This window comes from Pediculus humanus, genomic scaffold, assembly GCF_000006295.1.
Source record: "Pediculus humanus corporis 1103172107562 genomic scaffold, whole genome shotgun sequence".
Lineage (NCBI taxonomy): Eukaryota > Metazoa > Arthropoda > Insecta > Psocodea > Pediculidae > Pediculus > Pediculus humanus.
This window is the reverse complement of record NW_002987177.1, coordinates 51,520-73,463: the sequence shown is the minus strand read 5'-3', so window position 1 is coordinate 73,463 and position 21,944 is coordinate 51,520. Positions and strand designations below refer to the sequence as shown.

The following is a 21,944-nucleotide window of genomic DNA, read 5'->3' as shown; positions in this document are numbered from 1 at the left end:
AAATAATAATAATAATAATAATAATAATAATAATAATAATAATAATAATAATAATAATAATAATAATAATAATAAACGAAATAAATGATTTTTCCACTAATTCGAAAACAAATAATAATAATAATGATAATGATAAAATTTTCATTTCGAAAAAATTATTATTTTTTTTCTGTCTTCTGACACGACGGAAAATGATAAATCGAAACCCATGATGCACTCGCTCGATTGTTAAAAATTATTATTATTATTATTATTATTATTATTATTATTATTATTATTATTATTATTATTAATATTTAAACAGGTGCGGTGCATTTTTATTATTATTATTATTATTTTTATGTTCCAACTGATTTTTCCACATCGTGGAAGAAACGTGGTGGCTTTTTCCAAATTCGATCAATTTCAATTTTCGAAAAAAAAATTTTGTGTTTGTTTGTTTGTTTTACTATCTCTCGTTACGTAATAATATTACGATACTATATTATTACGTAATAACACTTTCAATATTATTAACAATTAAAAAAAAAAAAAAAAATGTACAAACGTAAAAAATTTTTTCGTGACGTAATAAACGGAAACGGAAACGATTAATTACGTAGTTGGAGAAAATTATTTATTTATTTTTACGGTTTTTGCGGTAAACCTTAACTCGGGAAATGAATTAACCTTTTAAAAAAAAAAAAAAAAAAAAAAAAAACGGTTTGTAAATCGTGGTTTGTAAATCGAATCGTTTTTTTTTTTTTTTTTGACTTCTTACCCTTTCTATTGCCACGATATCACATTCTAATCACTTTAATATAAAAAAAAAAAGGTTATATACAGCAAAACGATTTTTTCTAATAGAATTTAAATTATTTATATAAAAATACGTAAAAAAAAATTATCAAACGACGTCGTGGCATTAGAATAAATAAAATTTAATTTGATCCTAACACGATTTTATTAGGTGAATAAATTTAATGACCATGATAACGATGATAATACTGTCGGGGTGATAATAAATATTTAATGAAAATAATAATAATAATGATAATAATAATAATGATAATTACCTGTTGATGAATGATTTTTCTTTTCCATTATATATATGTGAGGTAATAATCGGTGAGAAAAAAAAATAAAAATTCAAAAGAAGAAAAAGAATTTTCTTTTTTTTTTGCGCTGCTGATATAAAAAGAAAATTAACGTTAAACTAGATGGTGGTCGAACACGTTTTGTGTGAGGCCATAACGAAACTGTCATTATTTGATTAAGAAAATTTTTGGATGCTGCGCGGAACATGCTGTAGGTCATGGACCAAAAATTGTTTTCAAACAATAACACCACCTAAAAAAAAAAGTTTTCCACATGAAAAATTTTTTTTTTTTGTAATACGAATCGTAATTTTTTTTATTATTGACACGCAATTAATATCATAAAAAAAAAGATTTTAAAATCACGACGGAAATTTTTCTCCCCGCCATTAAAAAAAAATTAAATTTTTAATTTTATCATTAATTAAAATTATTATTATTATTATTATTATTATTATTATTATTATTATTATTAATTTTTCTATCGTTTTTCACGTCGGAAAATTTTAATTTACAATTAAAAAAATATAAAAGACGTATAAATACTGAAAAAAAGGGGGGGAAAAAAAAAGGGAAAGAACTTGATTTGACTCGAGTAGTTTTTAATATGAACGACGATGAATTTTCTTTTACGAAAGAAGGAGAGAAAAGTTTTATCATAAGTTAAACATAAGCGTGTGGTATTTATTTAAAATTATTCCGTTTTTTTTGTTCGTTGTTATTATTATTCCCGACCAAGGGAAACAGGAAATTATCGATCGCGTAAAATTTTCCAAGGGATTTTCATTTTTTTTTTTTTTTTTTTGATCACGGATACAAAATTTCCTTTTTATTTTTATTAATTAATTAATTTATTTATTTTTATTTCAGATTTTTTATTTTTTTAATGGCGGTTTTGATTGGCTTCAAACGATGAGGACGACATCGCCATTATCATAAATATTTCCACACACGTTGACATTAATTTCTCTATCTCTCTTTCTCTCTCTCTCACTCGTCTTCCCAACGAAGAAGAAAAATTTTTTTTTTTGATGATGATGATGATGATAATAATTACAGTAAGTAAAAATAAATTGGCGCTACAATTTTTAACCTTGAAAACTTTAACGAACTTAAATTTTTTCGTTACTTTTGAAATAACCGAAAAAAATTATTATTATTATGGTTATTTTAAAAAATCGTTAATATATAGTTGGACGATACGAGATAATGATAATTATAATCGACGTGTAAAAAATATTTTCTTTTTTTTTAGAACAAAATTTAAAAAAGTTTTCTCGCGAAAACCGGAAACGGATGTTTTTTTTCTTTTTTTAAGTACGTTTGATATATCCGACTTGTTCCGTCGCCATTTTGGTTTTTTCTTTTGTTTTTGTTTTTTTTTTAAATTATTCAAATCACGAGTCGCACACAGGGAAAAAAAATACATAATAAGAATTATTATTATTATTATTATTATTATTATTATTATTATTTTGGGTTTTCAACGACGCGCGTGTATGTTAAATAAAAATTTTTCTCGTTTTCGTTTTCCGGGAAAATTTTTCGCGGGACGATAATTAATTATTGTTTTTTTGAAAAAGCCCGAATTGTAAAAAAATTGTATTTTTACATATGTTTTACGTATGTAAACAGTGTCATTTTATAATTATTATTAATTTCTTATTATTACTTATTATACATTTGCGCCCCCCCCCCCGCCTCGCGTTCGTGACGAAACGTTTTAATAATGAATGACACGATTTGGGCGAAAAATAAATTACTAATAATAATAATAATAATAATAATAATAATAATAATAATAATAATAATAATAATTAAGTAAAATTTGAAAACGGTGTTAAATACCGTTAGAAAACAGCAGAAAGCAGAACGGAAGTAGAAAAAAGTAGAAAAGGTCAAAGGTACGATTGATGAAAAAAAAAGAAAATTTCAATATCTCCTACCGTCGAAACTAGATTGTTGTTGTTGTTGTTGTTGTTGTGGTTGTCGTTGTTGTTGTTGTTGTGGTTGTCGTTGTTGTTGTTGTTGTTGTTATAGTTGTTGTTGTTGTTATTGTGGTTGTTGTTGTTGTTGTTGTTGTGGTTGTCGTTGTTGTTGTTGTTGTTGTTATAGTTGTTGTTGTTGTTATTGTGGTTGTTGTTGTTGTTGTTGTTATAGTTGTTGTTGTTATAGTTGTTGTTATTGTGGTTGTTGTTGTTGTTGTTATTGTTGTTGTTGTTGTCGTTGTTGTTAATTTTTTTTGTTTTTATTTAAATTTTATTTCGACCTTTTGTCGACCGATTGCAATCACTTGAAACGATCAAAAGGAAAAAGGCGCGACATTGACCCGAATATTACAAAAAAAAAAAGAAAAAGGAAAAAAAAGAAAATGAGGTTTTTCGCCCTGTTGGGTTTTTTCGCGTGACGCATGAATCATTTCTAGAAAATTCGTTTTTTTTTTGTTTTTTTTGTTTTTTTTTTTGTTTTGTGTGTTAACATTCGATCACTTTAACACACGATTCGCGTCAATTGTAGGGTGAATGTAAAAAAAAAAAAAAAATTCTGTTGTCCGTTGTTTGTTGTTTATGTGAATTTTTTTCAAGTGGAAACGACGAGAACGAAAAAAAAAATGTTTTTAATTTTTATGTTTAGCTCTTTATTACTTTTGATTGTTTATAAAGCACAACAATGTTGTTTAAAACAATTTTAATACGATTCGAAACGAAAGTAAATTTTCTAAAAAAAAAAAAAAAACGGTTTTGGGAAAACGAGATTTAAATTTTCCGTCTGTTAAATTAACCTGCAAACAATTTTTTTTTTTTTTTTTTTTTTTTTAGTTTTTCCCGATGATTTTTTTCCAGGTGAAAACTATAATTTAATTTTACATCGATCGATATATATTTTCTTTACTTTTGGTCCGATTTAAAAAGTTTTCACGAATCAAAATGAAAATTTCCAGAAGGGAAAAAGAAAAAAAAAAATTTTTTTCAAATAAATAAATAATTTTAATTAAATGGGATGCATAAACAGTTCGATGATAACAAACGATGAATATTATCAAAATAATTTTTATCCAGTACAAAATTATAATTACGACAGAATCCGGATAAGACAGGTTCGCTAATTATTATTATTATTTATTGTTTTTTACAAAAACTTGCATAAAAAAAAAAAAAAAAAAAAAATCACATCCAGGACGAAATAGTAGATCAATGGGTGAAAAACGTGGAACCAGATAAGATAAACGATCATTTTCCAACTGGAGAATTCATTGATGGAATGCTCGGTCTTACCGATAAAAATATAATCATGGATAAATTATCGAAATTAAATAATAATAATAATAATAATCGATTGTTCGAAGACGACGAATTTCCAGCGGATTCTTCGTCCATTTGTTTTTACAATTTACCACAAGAATTGTCGGATGGAGGAGTTAAATGGTTGAGACCTCACGAAATAACAAAAACTCCTTTTCTATTCGTCGATGGAACTAACAGAAGAGACGTTAAACAAGGAATATTGGGTGATTATTATTATTATTATTATTATTATTACTACGTTTTCCTACATGATTAAATAAATCATTTTAAAATCGATAATAATTGTTAATCCTTGACATGAATATTTTATTGTAAATTTTCCTTCCATTGATAAAATTGAATGATGTGACGTCATTTAATGACGTATTTAGGATTGTTTTTGTGTTGCAGGTGATTGTTGGTTTTTATCTGCATGTGCTTCTGTGGCAAAAAAACAAGATCTCATAGAGAAAGTGATCGATCCCAATCAGAAATTATTCGGGGAAGGTTATAAGGGAGTATTGGTTGTTAAATTTTGGAGATTCGGTGATTGGGTATCAGTTTGCATCGATGATAGGTTTTTAACTACTCTATGGTTTGCACTCTTTTAAGTAAAGAAAAAAATCGACTGATCTGAGTGTATCATTCGTAGGCTGCCAACAAAAAATGGCCGTTTAATTTTTGGAAGTTGCATAGATAAAACGGAATTTTGGCTTGCAATGGTAGAAAAAGCTTATGCCAAATTACACGGGAGTTACGAAGCTTTGGTCGGTGGTCACGCACTCGAAGCATTTGTCGATTTAACCGGAGGAATCGCGGAAACGATACAAGTTTCTTCTGGTGGTAATAATAATTAAAAAAATCAATCGTTTTAATAATTATTATTAAAATTTAAACTGTTTTTACTCGCTCGGTCGCAGATACGTTTAATCAATTGAAATTATTATTTTCTCATGGAGCGTTCATTACGTGCTCTAGAAAAGGGGAAACCGATCATCATAAAGATTGCAGGAAACACATTCTTAGTTCTAATGGTCTCATAGAAGGACACGCGTATAGCGTCACATGTGTAACAACAATAAAATTGTTAAATAAAAATTTTGTAGAATTAATAAGATTGAGAAATCCTTGGGGAGATGCTGTGGAATGGGATGGAGCTTGGAGTGATAGGTTAGATCTTTACATTTATCAATTTTATATATATTTACATATATTATTTAATTTTAAAAATTTTCTTTCGAAATATCTTAACGAGTAATTTTCCTATTCTTGATTATTAATAATAATAATGATAATAATAATGAGTAAAAACAAAGAAGTTGCTTTTAAGCGATTATATTGTTATATACAAGTATTAGTCTTTGTTTATTTTATATTTTGCTGTTGTATTACATTCATTATCGTCGTATAAAATTTAATTTTTTGGATTTTTAACGAGGGAAAAATTATTATTAATATTTAATATCATTAAATTAACCGGAATTTATGTTTTTAACGGTAAAATTACTTAAGATATTACCTACATGGGATTATTATGATTTTTATCGTCTGCTAATCAATTTTATAAAAAATAAATTTAAAAATGACGGTTTCTCATTGGTCAATTTAAATAATAGTTGATAAATTTTTCCACTAGATGTCGTTGTCAATTGTGTAATCAACGGTTTTATTATTTTGAATTCGTTCGAGAACGTTTATGACTTAAAAACGTTTTTTTTCTTTTTTTTTTTTTTTTAAAGGAGTTCCGAATGGGATAACGTTTCCGATGAAGAAAAAAAAAAATTAAAATTATTAGCTAAAGACGATGGTGAATTTTGGATGGGATTTAATCATTTTAAAAAAGAATTCGAAGAAATAACGGTTGCTACCATCGGACCAGATTTCGATCAAGATGGCTTACCAGGTATTATATATAAAAAAAATTTTTTCGAATAAAATCACATAAAATTTACGTATGATTATTTATTTTTATCGCGCAGACGTTCCTTTGGAAGTAAGCACTATAAAAAGCTGTTGGAAAAAAGGAATAAATGCTGGAGGTTCCAGGAACGATCCGGAAAAATTTTCACTTAATCCACAATATTTATTACATTTAAAAGAATCCTGTTGGTCTAAGGAGGGGAATGAATGTAGCAGCGTTTTGGTTGGATTAATGCAAGAACACAGGAGAAGTGAAAAAAATAAAAGATTAGCCATGATTCCAATCGGATTTTTTATTTATAAGGTACGACAAGACAATCAGTGAAAGGTACAAAAATTATGAAAAATTTCTTTAAAAAACCTAAATTTTTTTTTTTAATATTTAAGACTGACACGCCGTTCGAACGATTAGGACCTGAATATTTTCTTTGCATGCCTGAAGAATCAAGTTCTGGTGATTTTACAAATCGACGAGAAGTCATAGTTAGAACAAATTTAAAACCCGGATATTACGTCATAATACCGGCAACCTTTTTCCCAGATACGGAAACGAATTTCATGATTCGCGTTTTTTCACTGCAACCTTTTATTTTAAAAGAAATAACGAATGAAAATGATGACGAATTTACACGAAAGTTACCGGAAGTGCCCGAAAATAATAATAATAATTTCAATACCGGGTAAATTTTCTCATTTTTATTATTATTTTTTATATATAAGTTTTTCTTATGATGATTTTCATCGATGAGTCTAACCGTCAAAGTCGGCCATTTTGTTTTCATCATTTCCCATGAATAAAAAACCGTTAAATAATAGATAAATGGATTTATTGCGTTATCAAATTTGTTTTTATAATTTAAATTAGAATCGTGAGAAAATAATTCAAAGCATATCTTGTATCCTGAGTAAATTAGTTTTGTAACAATTTAAACTGCAGAGAGGAAAACCCGTTTTCGAACACGAATATCTTTTGTCGTTTTCGCATCCATCCACAGAACATTTCATTCTCATCGGTGGTTCTCTAGGTTTCGAATAAGTCAATGGAAAATCATAACCGTTGGGAACGATTATTTTAGTTTCCGTTTGAGAATTCACGTAAACAATTTGCGGTGTTGATTTTCTCGTTATTTTTTTCGCACCGGATTTAATCGTTTTAGAATCTTGTTTTTTTAATAATCTTTCCATTGTTTTTTTCTATAAAAAAAAAGAGAGAGAGAGAGAAAGTTTTTAATTATTAATAATTTAAATTAAAATTTGCTGTTTTTTTTTTTTCTCTTTCATTACTTTATCCTTTTCCCTTTTTTCATCAGCCATTTGTTTTCGTTTTTGTGATTTGATTGCTTTACGTTGTATCGCTTCAGCAGTCATAACAACTTCTTTATAACCTAAATGAGAGGAAAAGTTAGTCGAAGGTATGCGAGTAAAAATTTAAGGTATATATAAAACGTACCTGATGGAAGCGACATAAGTTGTTCTTCAGGTTCTTTATCCGTTTTTCTTTCCAACATGGCTCTTTGTCTAGCAGTCATTAATTTGGGATCCTTTGGTTTTATTTTTTTTAATTCTTCGTCTACCTGAATAAATCGAAATGTTCAAGTTGTAAAAATCATGTCAGGGATTGGAGTAATTAAATCGGGATTGTGCCACTCACTTCGTCTAATTTTCCAGATTGTATAGCATCCAACCATCTTTCTTCTTCGCTCGATGTTTCAGAATCTTTTCTTTGATTTTTTTTCTTTTTTTGTGATTTGGATGAGGGAGGAGTGGTTTCAGCATTTGAAACCAATCCCAAACCTTGACCAATTTTATCAACATATTTTTGTATTGGAGATTGTGTAACTTCTGGTTTTTTCCTACTTGTAGATACTTCTTTCACTTCTTCAATGATAAATTTTTTTTTTTTTGTGAAATTATGAAATAATTTTCTCAAAATGTTTAAATAAAAAAAAACTTTTTCATATTTTTACCTGGTTCTATTTTTTTCTTTTTGTGTTTTTTATGTTTGTGTCTTCTATGCCTTTTTTGACTGGGTTTGGCAACATCAGAGCCTAAAAAAATAATAATAATAAAATCATTTAAGTTTAAATAATGGCAATATGTGTAGCAATACATAAAAACCAAATATATAATTAAATATTAGTGAGTAATAATATATAGAGAAAGAAAAGGACAGAAATAGAAAAAAAGAAATTTATTTCTAGAAATTTAAAGAAAAAAATTTAATTAAAAACGGGTTCATTATCGATTTATTAATATGGTAAATATTTATTTAAAAACAAAAATAAACTAATAATTTACTCACTAACATCAACTTCTTCATCGGTCGAAGAATTTTTATTGTAAACCATTTTCATTATAAAAAAAAAAAAAAAATGTTTATTTATATACGTATTTGATATAAACGTTTGGGTAAAGTGTGCCAACCAAACAGTTTAGCCAACGTTGAAATTAAAAACGAAAACATGATCAGTTCAAGTTAAATTAGAATGGGGGAAGATGTTGTGCTGTTAAATTTTTTAAAATTAAAAAAAAAAAAAAATTTCTCATTATTATTATTATTAATATAATTTTTTTTAAAAAAAAAGTATTTTATTTAATAATCCCAGTAATTAATGGTATCGTTTTATTATTATTATTATTATTTAAGGTATGATTTTTATTTTTTATTTTTTTTTTTACTTAATATTTATACTTATTAGTATTAAAAAAAAAAAAAAAAAAAAATTGTTTGTATGGAAAATTCATTTGTTTTGCTAATCAAGTTAATAAAAATTAAAGCATGACAATATATATTATTATTATTATTATTAACAAAAGTTAATCTGTAATGAGTTTTAATATTTAAATATGGTTTTTGTTTTATTTTATTTTTTACACTTTCATGTTTTTTTCGATGATCATTATTAAATCCTATTGGATTTGAATTTTCGAATCAATTTTTTAATAGAAAAAAAAAAAAAAAAAAAAAAATGAAATGGCAATTATGTGCTAGTTAAAAAACAAATATTAACTCTTGCACAAGAATGATTAATGTAAACAAGTCAATTAATAAAATCTTATGAATTTTCTAGTTTTAAGTTTGTTTTTATATATTGCTTACCTTTATTAAATTTTATTTAATTTAAATAATTATTTTTATTAATATTAAATTTAATGTATTAATTGTATTATTAATATTATCGCTATTTCGAGAAAATAATTTTTCATTTGTTTTTTTTTTTTTGTTTCAGATTTGCATATGTAATGATTAAAAGAATAAATTAGAAAAAAAAAAAAAGAAAAAAGAAAAATGGGAGAATCAGTCGGACCTGCTAGTTTTCTACATTTGGGAGACATTGTATCTCTCTATGCTGAAGGTAGCGTTTGCGGGTATTTAAGTACTCTGGGTTTGGTAGATGACAGATGCGTTGTTTGCCCAGAAACTGGAGATCTTACAAATCCTCCGAAAAAGTTCAGGGATTGCTTATTTAAAATATGTCCAATGAACAGATATTCGGCTCAAAAACAATTTTGGAAAGCAGCTAAACAAAGTGGAAATTCGACAGATGCAAATTTACTTAATCGATTACATCATGCTGCTGAAATAGAAAAAAAGCAGAATGAAAGTGAAAATAGAAAAATATTGGGTTCTGTTGTACAATATGGTAGTGTTGTGCAATTGCTTCATTTAAAATCTAATAAGTACTTAACGGTTAATAAAAGATTGCCGGCATTATTGGAAAAAAATGCAATGAGAGTTTATCTTGATACTAATGGAAACGAAGGCTCTTGGTTTTACATAGTTCCTTTTTACAAATTGAGAGCTTCCGGTGATAGTGTAGTGCTTGGTGATAAAGTGATTCTTAATCCAGTTAATGCGGGTCAACAAGTACTCCACGTTGCTTCCAATTATGATCTTCCAGATAACATAGGATGTAAAGAAGTCAATGTCGTGAACGCAGGAACATCTTGGAAAGTGACTTTATTCATGGAACACAGAGAAAATTCCGATGACATTCTTAAAGGAGGAGACGTTGTTCGATTGTTTCACGCCGAACAAGAAAAATTTTTAACCATGGATGAATATAAAAAAAAACAACACGTTTTTTTAAGGACGACGGGTAGAGTTTCGGCCACATCAGCCACGAGTAGCAAAGCGTTATGGGAAGTAGAAGTAGTGCAACATGATCCGTGCAGAGGAGGAGCAGGTCATTGGAATTCATTTTTTCGTTTTAAACATTTAGCCACGGGTCAATATTTGGCTTCGGAAGTAGATGAAGATGACACTCCGGATGCCATGAGATCTAAACTTAAAGATAACGGACCAGTTTATCATTTAGTATCCGTACCCAATTCGAACGAAATAGCGTCTTTATTTGAACTCGATCCGACCACACTCATTCGAGCCGATTCTCTAGTACCTCAATCTTCTTACGTTCGCCTCCATCATTTATACACTAATACTTGGGTTCATTCCACTGCTATACCCATAGATAAAGAAGAAGAAAAACCAGTTATGTCTAAAGTTGGCTGTGCTTCTATGAAAGAAGACAAGGAGGCATTTGCTCTTATTCCAGTTTCTCCAACCGAAGTCCGCGATTTAGATTTTGCAAACGACGCTTGTAAAGTTCTTGCGGCGAATTCTGCTAAATTAGAAAAAGGGACCATGTCTCATAATGAAAGAAGGGCTGTGACGAATTTATTACAGGATATAATATATTTTATCGCCGGTCTTGAAAACGAGCAAAATCGAATGGACGCTCTTGAATTGACCGTTGTGACTCCGAATCGAGATCGGCAAAAGCTTTTACGAGAACAATACATATTGAAAGAATTATTTAAAATATTGCAAGCTCCTTTTATGGAAACGCCCGAGGGAGAAGCTCCATTTTTAAAGATAGAAGAACTGGGAGACCCTAGACATGCGCCGTACAAACATTTGTTCAGACTTTGTTACAGAATATTAAGGCTAAGCCAACAGGATTACAGAAAGAATCAAGAACACATTGCAAAACATTTTGGATTCATGCAAAAGCAAATCGGTTATGATATATTAGCGGAAGACACTATCACGGCTTTATTGCATAACAATCGAAAACTGTTGGAAAAACACATAACAGGAGCCGAAATCGAAACTTTTGTCGGTCTCGTGCGGAAAAACATGAGCAATTGGGAATCAAGATTTCTCGACTACCTCTCAGATTTGTGCATTTCAAACAAAAAAGCCATTCCCGGAACTCAAGAATTAATATGCAAGTCCGTTTTAATGGATTCTAAAAACGCCGATATACTTATCGAAACGAAAATGATGAAAACTCAAACGGAGGTTTTGGATTCTGAAGTGGCGGAAGTGGAGGACGAACCGGATAATGAAACTGATCCTTTTGTAACGACATCGATAAAAGAAACCGAAGAAGTATGTCTTATAATCGGTAAACGTGTTTTGTCATTACATGAACTTTCGAAATCGGCCAAAGCCAACTGTCCCGAGTCCATTGCCATTTTAGAATACTATCGCCATCAACTTAATTTATTTTCAAACATGTGCTTAAATCGTCAGTACTTAGCCTTGAACAGTCTTTCTCACCTTGATATTGACCTCATACTGAAATGCATGGCAGACGAAACGGTACCGTTTGAACTTAGAGCATCCTTTTGTAGACTCATGTTGCATTTACACGTTGACAGAGACCCACAAGAACCCATAACTCCCGTCAAGTATGCAAGACTATGGTCTGAAATCCCTTCTAAAATGTCTATAAAAGATTACGATAACAATATTGCACCGAATCGTACAAAGGAAGCCGTACAAACGAAATTTGCTTCGACCATTCAATTCGTTGAGAATTATTTGTGCAACGTCGTCGACAAAATGTGGAGTTTTGCTGACAAGGATCAAAACAAGTTGATTTTTGAAGTCGTCAAATTGGCTCGTGAATTAATTTATTTCGGTTTTTATAGTTTTAGCGATTTACTTAGATTGACAAAAACATTGTTAAGTATATTAGATTGCGCGTCTGAAAATGATTTCGTCAATGGAAAATTATCCGTTCACGATATTAATTCCGAGGGAGGTGTTTTGCGTAGTATTGGCGACATGGGGGCCGTTATGTCGGGTTTAGCTTTGGGTGCATCGGGTTTGACTCGTACCTCGTGCGGTCCGAAACAGCCTCAATTAAAAAAAGAATATCCCCTCGTCATGGACACGAAATTGAAAATCATTGAAATATTACAATTCATCATGGATGTACGTTTGGATTACAGAATCAGTTCTTTGCTGAGTATATTTCGAAAGGAATTTGACGAAACGGGTGCGGCGAACGAGTCTAAAACAACCGAAAAGCACAACGTGGATTTAGAAATGGTTGCGACTCAAGCGGAAGGAATATTCGGAACGGACGGAGATTGCGAAAATCTCGATCTCGATGGAAAAGGCGGCAGAACATTTTTGAGAGTTTTACTTTTGCTCACAATGCACGAATATCCGCCTCTCGTTTCGGGAGCTTTGCACCTCCTATTCAGGCATTTCAGTCAGCGTCAAGAGGTTTTGCAAGCTTTTAAACAAGTTCAATTATTGGTATCGGACAGCGATGTTGAATCTTACAAACAAATCAAAAGCGATTTGGATGTTTTGAGACAGTCGGTGGAGAAATCCGAATTGTGGGTGTACAAATCGAAAATAGTCGATCACTCGGATAAGAAAAAGAAAAGCAAGGAGGACGACGATGACGTCGGTGAAAAAGAAAAAACGATAAAAAAGAAATTATCGTCCATATCGACGACCGAGAAAAGCGGTAGCGCGATCGAATTGGACATAGGACCACCGTTGGAACCCGAACAATCGGAAGAATACAAAAAAGTACAAAAAATTTTAATTAGAATGAATCAATTGTGCACGACGGAGGGATCCGTTGGAAAACCGAGAAAACACGAGCAACGTTTATTGAGAAACGTGGGCGTTCACACGGTTATTTTAGATCTCCTTCAAGTACCTTACGATGAAAAAGAAGACGTTCGAATGAATCAACTTTTAAATTTAGCACATCAATTCCTGCAAAATTTCTGTTTGAGAAATCAACAAAATCAATTACTTTTACACAAACATTTGGATTTATTTTTAAATCCGAACATTAGAGACGCACAGACTGTATGCAGCATATTTCAAGATAATTTAATTCTTTGCAATGAAGTCAGCGAAAAAGAAATTCAACATTTTATTCATTGCATCGAAAGCCACGGAAAGCACGTACAATATTTACAATTTTTACAGACCATTGTCAAAGCCGAAGGACAGTTTATTAGAAAATGTCAAGACATGGTCATGCAAGAATTGGTTAATGCGGGAGAAGACGTTTTGATATTTTACAATGACAAAGCTTCGTTTAATTTATTCGTCGAAATGATGCGTTCTGGACGGCACGGAATGGATGAAAGCAGTCCGTTGAAATATCACGTCGAACTCGTGAAATTGTTGGCGTGTTGCACGATGGGTAAAAACGTGTACACGGAAATTAAATGTCACAGTCTGTTGCCTCTTGACGACATTGTTACCACGGTTTGCCATAAAGACTGCATTCCCGAAATCAAGGAAGCGTATATTAATTTTCTTAATCATTGTTACATCGACACGGAGGTGGAAATGAAAGAAATCTATAATTCTCAACACATGTGGACTCTTTTTGAAAATTCATTTATGGTTGATCTCGGAGCGGCGGCTTCGAGCGGAAGCAGCACCGATCGTAAAAACTACGATCAACCTTTGATTTCTTACGTGACGGGACCTTTGATGAACGTCATTTCCTCATTTTTCGGGAGTCCGTTTTCCGATCAAAGTACGACCGTTCAAAGCAGGCAACCGATTTTCGGAAAACTTTTCCAAGCCACTTGCAGACTTTCGCAATGCGATTGGTTGACTCCCACTCAAAGGTTCAACGTCGAAAATTGCATAAAAACGCTCAGCGAAGTCGCGAAAAGTCGAAACATCGCCATACCTTCCTATCTCGAAAATCAAGTCGTGTCCATGTTCAACACGAAAAATACTTTGCTGTCGAGGCAAACGAGTAAATGGTTGCAAGCTAGCAAGACTCCTAAAGTCGAAAGGACTCATTCTCAAATAATGAAAATAGACAAAAGTATCATCGAGGGTTTGCAAGATATCGTTTCGCTGTTGGAAGAACAATTGAAACCCCTCGTTCAAGCCGAACTTTCTTTGCTCGTCGACATATTGTATCGTCCGGCTTTGTTGTTCCCCCTTGGCACCGAGGCTAGGAAAAAATCAGAAAACGGAGGATTCATTCGTCGTTTGATAAAACACACGGAAAAGCTGTTGGAAGAAAAAGAAGAAAAATTATGCGTCAAAGTCCTGAGAACCCTTAGGGAAATGATGACCATCGATTTGGATTACGGCGAAAAGGGTGATTTGTTACGTAAGGTTTTACTCGACAGGTATTTCAGTAAAAATACAAAAAGAAGAGAAAGTTTAGATTCTTCGAATATGAAATACGCGTCTCCTACGCCGATTTCTCACGGTCCGGGTGCGAAGTATTTAATAAGAGCCGCGAGAACTCTCTACGAAGTACAGAGTCATTTAGATAATGAAGGCGCGTCGGATTTAGTCGTGGAACTAGTTATAAAATCCGTTAATTCTCCGAGCATTTTCACCGAAGCTGTCGAATTGGGAATCGCATTGCTCGAAGGCGGAAATCCGGTCATTCAAAAAAGCATGCATTCAAAATTACTCGGCGGAGATTTGAGTCAATCGTTTTTCAAAGTTTTTTACGATAAAATGAAAGACGCTCAAACGGAAATAAAAACGACCGTGTCCGTCAACACGTCCGACATGGCGGCAAACACGAACGATGAAAAAGATTCGATAAAAGACGGGGATAAGATACGTAAAAAACGTGGTAACAAACAAAATGGAATTTTCGTCACGGAATCGTTGCAAGAAGAATTAAATCAAGCGGCTTTGAGCACGACTCAAGCGTATGCGAACGCTCGAAACCTTTCCTCGGGAGATGATTCCGTGCTTGGTATGCCGTACATACCGGGAGGTGGAACTCTTGAAGAATTATTGAGCGAAAAAGTCGATCGTCACCGCGATAAGGAAGATCCGAGCAAACTTTCTCAGAAAATAATCGTCATGCAACCCGTTCTACGATTCCTTCAGTTGCTCTGCGAAAACCACAACCGCGATTTGCAAAACCTGTTGAGGAATCAAAACAATAAAACAAATTACAATTTAGTTTCGGAAACTCTAATGTTTTTAGATTGCATTTGCGGTTCGACCACCGGAGGATTGGGTTTATTAGGTTTGTACATTAACGAACACAACGTCGGATTAATTAATCAAACTCTGGAAACGCTCACGGAATACTGTCAGGGTCCTTGTCACGATAATCAAAATTGCATAGCGACGCACGAGAGCAACGGTTTGGATATAATTACCGCGTTAATACTTAACGATATTAATCCGTTGGGAAAATCAAGGATGGATTTGGTTCTCGAATTAAAAAACAACGCTTCTAAATTGTTATTAGCCATTATGGAGTCGCGGGGGGATGGGGAAAACGCGGAAAGGATTTTGTGCAACATGAATCCGAAACAATTGGTCGACGTCGCATCCAAAGCTTTTCACCAGGAAGTGTTTCAAGACGACGATGATCTCGACGATGCTCTCGCGGATGCGGACGGAGGAGTTTCCCCCAAGGAAGTCGGTCATAACATTTACATTTTGTGTCATCAATTGGCTCAGCACAATAAAGAATTGGCGGCTTTGCTCAAACCCTCTGACGTCACGTCGGATTTCAAAGCTTATCAAGCTTTGTCCTACTACGCATCTCACACGGCGCAAATAGAAATAGTTCGAGGGGATAGAACTCTGGAGCAAATAGTTTTTCCGATCCCGGAAATGTGCGAATATTTGACGCACGAAACGAAAGTTCGAGTGTATCAGACTGCTGAGAGAGATGACCAAGGGTCAAAAGTTCAAGATTTTTTCGAAAAGACTGAAGATATGTTTAACGAAATGAAATGGCAGAAAAAACTTCGGGGTCATCCGATACTTTTTTGGGTGAGTAGTTACATGTCTCTCTGGAGTTCGCTCCTTTTCAATTCCGCCGTTTTAATAAACATAATCGTTGCATTTTTTTACCCCTTTAGTCAAGATTCTATTCCCAATTTAGGATTTCATTTGAGCACATTGATTTGGATGACGACCGTGTCTTCGGCACTCATCGTGACCACAGTGCCTCGCGAATCGGGTATAAGAACGTTCGTGGCATCGACGATGCTGAGAATGATATTTTCGATAGGACCCGAACCCACCCTTTGGGTTTTGGCCGTGTTGAACATATTTTTAAAAATAGTTCACTTGTTGAGCATAATGGGAAATCAAGGAACTCTGACGAAACAATTCGATCAAATAATAAGCAATTTCGAATTGTTGTACCATCTCGTTTATTTATTATTTTGCATTTTGGGATTGTGCTGTCATCCATTTTTCTATTCCGTTCTACTGTTCGACGTGGTTTACCGGGAGGAAACACTTTTGAACGTTATAAGATCGGTGACGAGAAACGGTCGATCCATTTTATTGACCGCCGTATTGGCTCTCATACTCGTGTACATGTTCTCGATAATCGGCTACATGTTTTTCAAAGATGATTTTCTCGTGAGCGTCGACGTGGACGAAAGCAATGCGGATAAACCGGATAACGAAACGGATTCGTCTCGACTGTTGCAAGTGTCGGGAGAATCCAAAGAACGATCTTGCGATTCTCTAATCATGTGCATCGTGACGACGCTCAATCAGGGATTGAGAAACGGCGGCGGAATCGGCGATATATTGCGAGCGCCGAGCAGCAGCGAATCCCTTTTCGTTCCGCGCGTCATTTACGACCTGTTATTTTTCTTCATCGTAATAATCATAATATTGAATTTGATTTTCGGTGTCATAATCGACACGTTCGCGGATTTAAGGAGCGAAAAACAACAGAAGGATCACGTGCTTAAAAATACGTGTTTCATATGCGGTTTGAACAGGTCGGCGTTCGATAATAAGACGGTGAGTTTCGAAGAGCACATAAAATGCGAGCACAACATGTGGCACTATTTGTATTTCGTCGTTTTGGTCAAGGTAAAAGATCCGACGGAATTCACGGGTCCGGAGAGTTACGTTTATTTCATGGTGAAAAATCACAATCTCGATTGGTTTCCGAGATTGAGAGCCATGTCTCTGGCCGTACACGAAAGCGAGGGAGAACAAATGGAATTGAGATCGTTGCAAACGCAATTGGAAGCGACTCAAAATTTGATATCTTACCTGTCGAAACAATTGAACGAACTCAAAGATCAGATGACGGAACAGAGAAAGCAAAAACAAAGGATCGGTTTGCTTAATTCCACGTCCGGATATTTGTCTCTTCCGCGCGAGTGAGGTTCGTTTGCGGCGACTTGTGCGAGTGACGAATTCTTTCACGAGTCGCCGCCGATTCGAAAATTAAGCGTGGCAGCAGGTTTCAGATTCTGTTGAGATTTTTTTTTCCCTCCCCCCCCCCACGAACCTCCCTTTTTTCATCTCTTCTCTCCCGTTCCTCCTCCCCTTCCCACTCCGCATTCAAAAATCAATTAATCAAAAAGGGGCGTGAGAAGGCGAGGGGAGGGAAAGAGAGAGAGAGAGAGGGGGAAATGTGTCGCCGCCGTTGCAATAAAGAAAAAAAAATTTTTTTTTTTTTACGCTCGTTTATAAATTAATTAAAAATCTAAAAGATCCCGAAGGAATGAAATGTGATTTTTTTTTTTTAATTTCATCGTTGTGCGATTCCTCTGCGAAATTGATTACTCGCTCACGCAAACAAACGAAAAAAAAAAAATTTTTTTTTCTCTCTCTCTCTCTCTTCCTCTCTCTTTTAAAGTTATTTTCGTCGAGTCGGTGTAAGAAAAATTTTCCGACGGTTTTTTGATGACGTAGTAATGACGTAGTTCCGGCCTTATTGAAAAGCAGACGATATTTTCCCTGCGCCGTGAATATCGAAAAATTTCTTTAATTGTCAATTAGAAAGAGATATTTAGACGAGAGAGAAAAAAGATGGGATAGGAAATAGTTATTATTATCATCATCATCATCATTATCATTATTGCAAATTTATATTTATGTATATAATCCCCCCATCGGATGGATTAATTAATTAATACTTGATAGTTTTATCGTTAATTGAATAATAATAATAAAAAAATGTCGTCTTCTTGTTATTAAACACGGGATTGTTTTAATCAATTGATAATTGATGTGTTTGATAGGTCATCGACCCGAAATGGACCAAAAATAATAATAATAATAATAATAGCAATAGCATTTAATGAATTATTAATTTTTTCCACGTTTTTTTTTTTCGTTTTTTTTCTCTCTCTCTCTCTTTTCTCTTTCATTCCCTTTTCTTCCTTCTTTTTCCCTTTCTTTCCCCCGCATTACACCCTGCTCGATGTTCTCTCTCTCTCTCTTCCTCTCTCTTCCTCTTTCTTCCGTTTAACGTCTTCCGATTTCATGTCGTCGAAAAAATTAATAACGAAAAAAAAACAAAATGGCTTCCAATATTATTAATTAAATAATCGAATATTAAACAAAAAAAAAATTTTTTTTTTCGATTAATCGATTTATCGGTTCGATTCGATTTTATTATCATTATTATTATTATTATTATTATTTTAATTTTTATGCATTTTATTTTTTATTTTATTTTATTTTTTAATTTTTAATTTATTTTAGCGATTTCATTCCTTGAATCAACGTTTTGTTTTTTGTTTCTCTTGTTGTTGTTTGTTGTTGGTTGTTGGTTGTTGTTGTCGTGAGCGTTTGTATTTAAATATGGCGGATGTTTTTGGTGAAAGACATGATGACGATGACGATATTTAAATAAACGGATTTTATAAATTCAGCACAAAAAAAAAAAAAACATTTCTCGAGTTCGTTATCAATTAGTCACGTTTTTGGCAAAAAAAAAAAAAATTAAATTTGTCGATTTGATGACGTTTTTTTTTTTTTTTTACTTCATTGACGACGAATTATTAATGACGTCATCATTATTATTATTATTAATACTACCGCCATTTTTTTTTTTTTACACGTTTACGAGGAGATTTGAAAACGTAATCGATGTGTTGTATGAAATATGTGTCGACGTGTCGGCCGAATTATTTTATTTTTTTAATTTCATTCCCATTTAGGTGAAAACAAACAGCGTTTGTACTTGACTGATTGTTCTTGTTTGTTTGTTTGTTTGTTTGTTATTCTTCCGATCGTCTTTTCTTTTTTGTGATATGAATTGATTTATCTGTAACGATGATGATTTTTTTTTTTTTTTAAAGAATTAATGGCTGTCATCGTTACGTGTTATTTTATTGTGAAACGTCACGTGGTAGTTTTTTTTTTACCACCTGTACAAAACTAATGATAATAATGATGATGATGATGATGATGATGATTGATTGGTAAATTGCAAAAATTGATATCATCGCACAGATCGTGTTAGTTGTAGCGCGTCGGAATTTATTTATTTATTTATATATTATTATTATTATTGTTGATTGAAATATTTCTTTTTGTAAATCGATCGATGATTGATTGATTGATTTATCGATTTATCGATCGATCGAAAAAATATTCGCGTTTATTTTTTTTATTTATTTATTTTTATTTTTATATTTTTTGATTTTACGAGAAGTCAATTATGCTGTTGTTGTTTTTGTCGTCGATGTTACATTATTATTATTATTATTATTATTATTATCATCATCATCATCATTAATATGTCATTAAGCACAAATTGTTGTTATTTTATTTTGTTTATAATAAATATAATTAAAATGTTACGCATAATAATAATAATAAATGAAATGACGACGTGTTGTATACACGTCACATAATCGTTTCGCGTGATAATTTTTAAGTTTTTCTATTGTTAAATTGCGAAAATGATTTTATCCTTAATACGGTCCTTAAATTTATATAAATAAACAATTGATCCCGTTCGGCCTTTAATTATGATAAAAATTATTATAATTTTTAAATTTTCATTTTCACGTATAAGCTCAATATAAGTGTAATTTTTCATTTTTTTTTTTATTTTAAAATTGATTAACTTGTCGCGAATTTTATTTAAAAAAATTTATTTATTATTATTATTATTATTATTATTATTATTATTATTATTATTATTATTTTGTTGTTAATAAATACGCATAAATTATTTATTAAAAATAAATAATGATAATAATATTAATGTTTCGTGTAAATCATATAAAATTTTTTTCTGTTATTGTTATTATTACTATTATTAATATTGTTGTTGTTTTTTTTTATTTGCACGTGCTTAAACACGTGCGGGAGAGAGAAAAATTCATAAATTTTTTTTTTAAAAAAAGTTTCAAATACATAAATAATTTATTAATAATAATAATAATGATAACAAAAATTTTAAATAAGTTGGTTACATATGCGTAAAAATGTGTTTAGTATATTTTAGTTATTTCGATCAATCGATCGATCGATCGATCGATATATCGATTCTCATCGTTAAAAATTATTTAAACATTTTATAATTGTGAGAGTAATTAATAAATTAATAATTATTAATTACTTAAATTTATTATTTCGTGCAATATTGTATATAATAATAATAATAATAATATAATTGTTTTAAAAATGGTGCTTGGATATTTACAATCTTAAAAAAAATTACATATATAATATAAATCATTTATTATTATTATTATTTATTATTAATTATTAATTATTATTTACATGATTGTTATTAAGTTCAAAAAAAAATTATATATTTATTTTTTTATGTTTATATTATTATTATTATTATTATTTGATTTTATCGACTGAAATATAAACGAAAAATAAAATAAAAGGGAAACATTTTATTATTATTATTATTATTATTATTGATAATCGTACCTGTTAAAAGTGAAATTTTAAAATTGAAAAATGGTGGTAGAGAAGAAAATGGAAAAAAAAAAAAAAATTTATTAAAATTTATTTTCACGTGTATAATAAATAATTTTAAGTGTGCAATATTATTTACGTTAAGGGTGCGTGTGTGCGCGTGAGTCTCGTTTATTTGATTATATTTTATTCCATTATTATTATTATTATTAAAATTAAATTTTATTTTATTTTATTTTTTTTATTATTAAGTTGGTATCGCGGTTTTTATACGAATGAAAAATGACGGGTTTTAATTGTTTATGTAAGTAATAATAATAATAATTAATAATTTAGGGTATAGGAATGAAATCATCGCACTTGAATGTTTTCTTCTATTATTATCATTATTATTATTATTATTAACATAAACACGGAAAGAGAGAGAGAGAAAGTGGATAAAAAAAAAAGGTTATTTGAAAGAAAAAAAATTGTTTTATAATAATTATTTGTTTAATTAATTTTAAAGTTTTTTTGGAAAAATAAAATAAATAAATAAATAAATAATAATAATAATAATTATTATTATTTTCCTGTGTGATTCGCCGCCATTTTGTTTTTTGTTTTCATATCCGTTAACGACGATTGAAAAAAGTTTTTTGTGTATTTTTTTTAATCCTATCAAATTTTTTCCCTTTTAAATATTATTATTATTATTATTGAATTCCGATCGAAACCGTTTGAAAAAAAAAGGGA

General features: G+C 31.1%; 3 protein-coding genes across 3 annotated transcripts; 2 read left to right on the top strand and 1 right to left on the bottom strand.

Annotated features, from left to right (window-relative positions):
• Positions 1-4,367: 4,367 nt before the first annotated feature.
• Positions 4,368-7,028, top strand: Phum_PHUM216240 (Calpain A, putative; the record flags this gene model as incomplete). The annotated part of the gene is made up of 8 exons (XM_002425650.1): positions 4,368-4,584; positions 4,772-4,937; positions 5,013-5,203; positions 5,281-5,530; positions 6,100-6,263; positions 6,340-6,584; positions 6,668-6,960; positions 7,001-7,028. The coding sequence occupies 8 exons, from the start codon at positions 4,368-4,370 to the stop codon at positions 7,026-7,028; spliced, it is 1,554 nt and encodes a 517-aa protein (XP_002425695.1).
• Positions 7,029-7,162: 134 nt separating this feature from the next.
• On the bottom strand, positions 7,163-8,392 carry Phum_PHUM216230 (zinc finger protein HIT domain-containing protein, putative; the record flags this gene model as incomplete). The annotated part of the gene is made up of 5 exons (XM_002425649.1): positions 7,163-7,474; positions 7,565-7,665; positions 7,731-7,854; positions 7,932-8,158; positions 8,308-8,392. 5 exons carry the CDS (start codon positions 8,390-8,392, stop codon positions 7,163-7,165), a joined length of 849 nt encoding a protein of 282 aa, XP_002425694.1.
• A 1,177-nt stretch (positions 8,393-9,569) lies between these two features.
• On the top strand, positions 9,570-17,696 carry Phum_PHUM216220 (uncharacterized protein; the record flags this gene model as incomplete). The annotated part of the gene is made up of 2 exons (XM_002425648.1): positions 9,570-12,993; positions 13,078-17,696. The coding sequence occupies 2 exons, from the start codon at positions 9,570-9,572 to the stop codon at positions 17,694-17,696; spliced, it is 8,043 nt and encodes a 2,680-aa protein (XP_002425693.1).
• Positions 17,697-21,944: the final 4,248 nt, after the last annotated feature.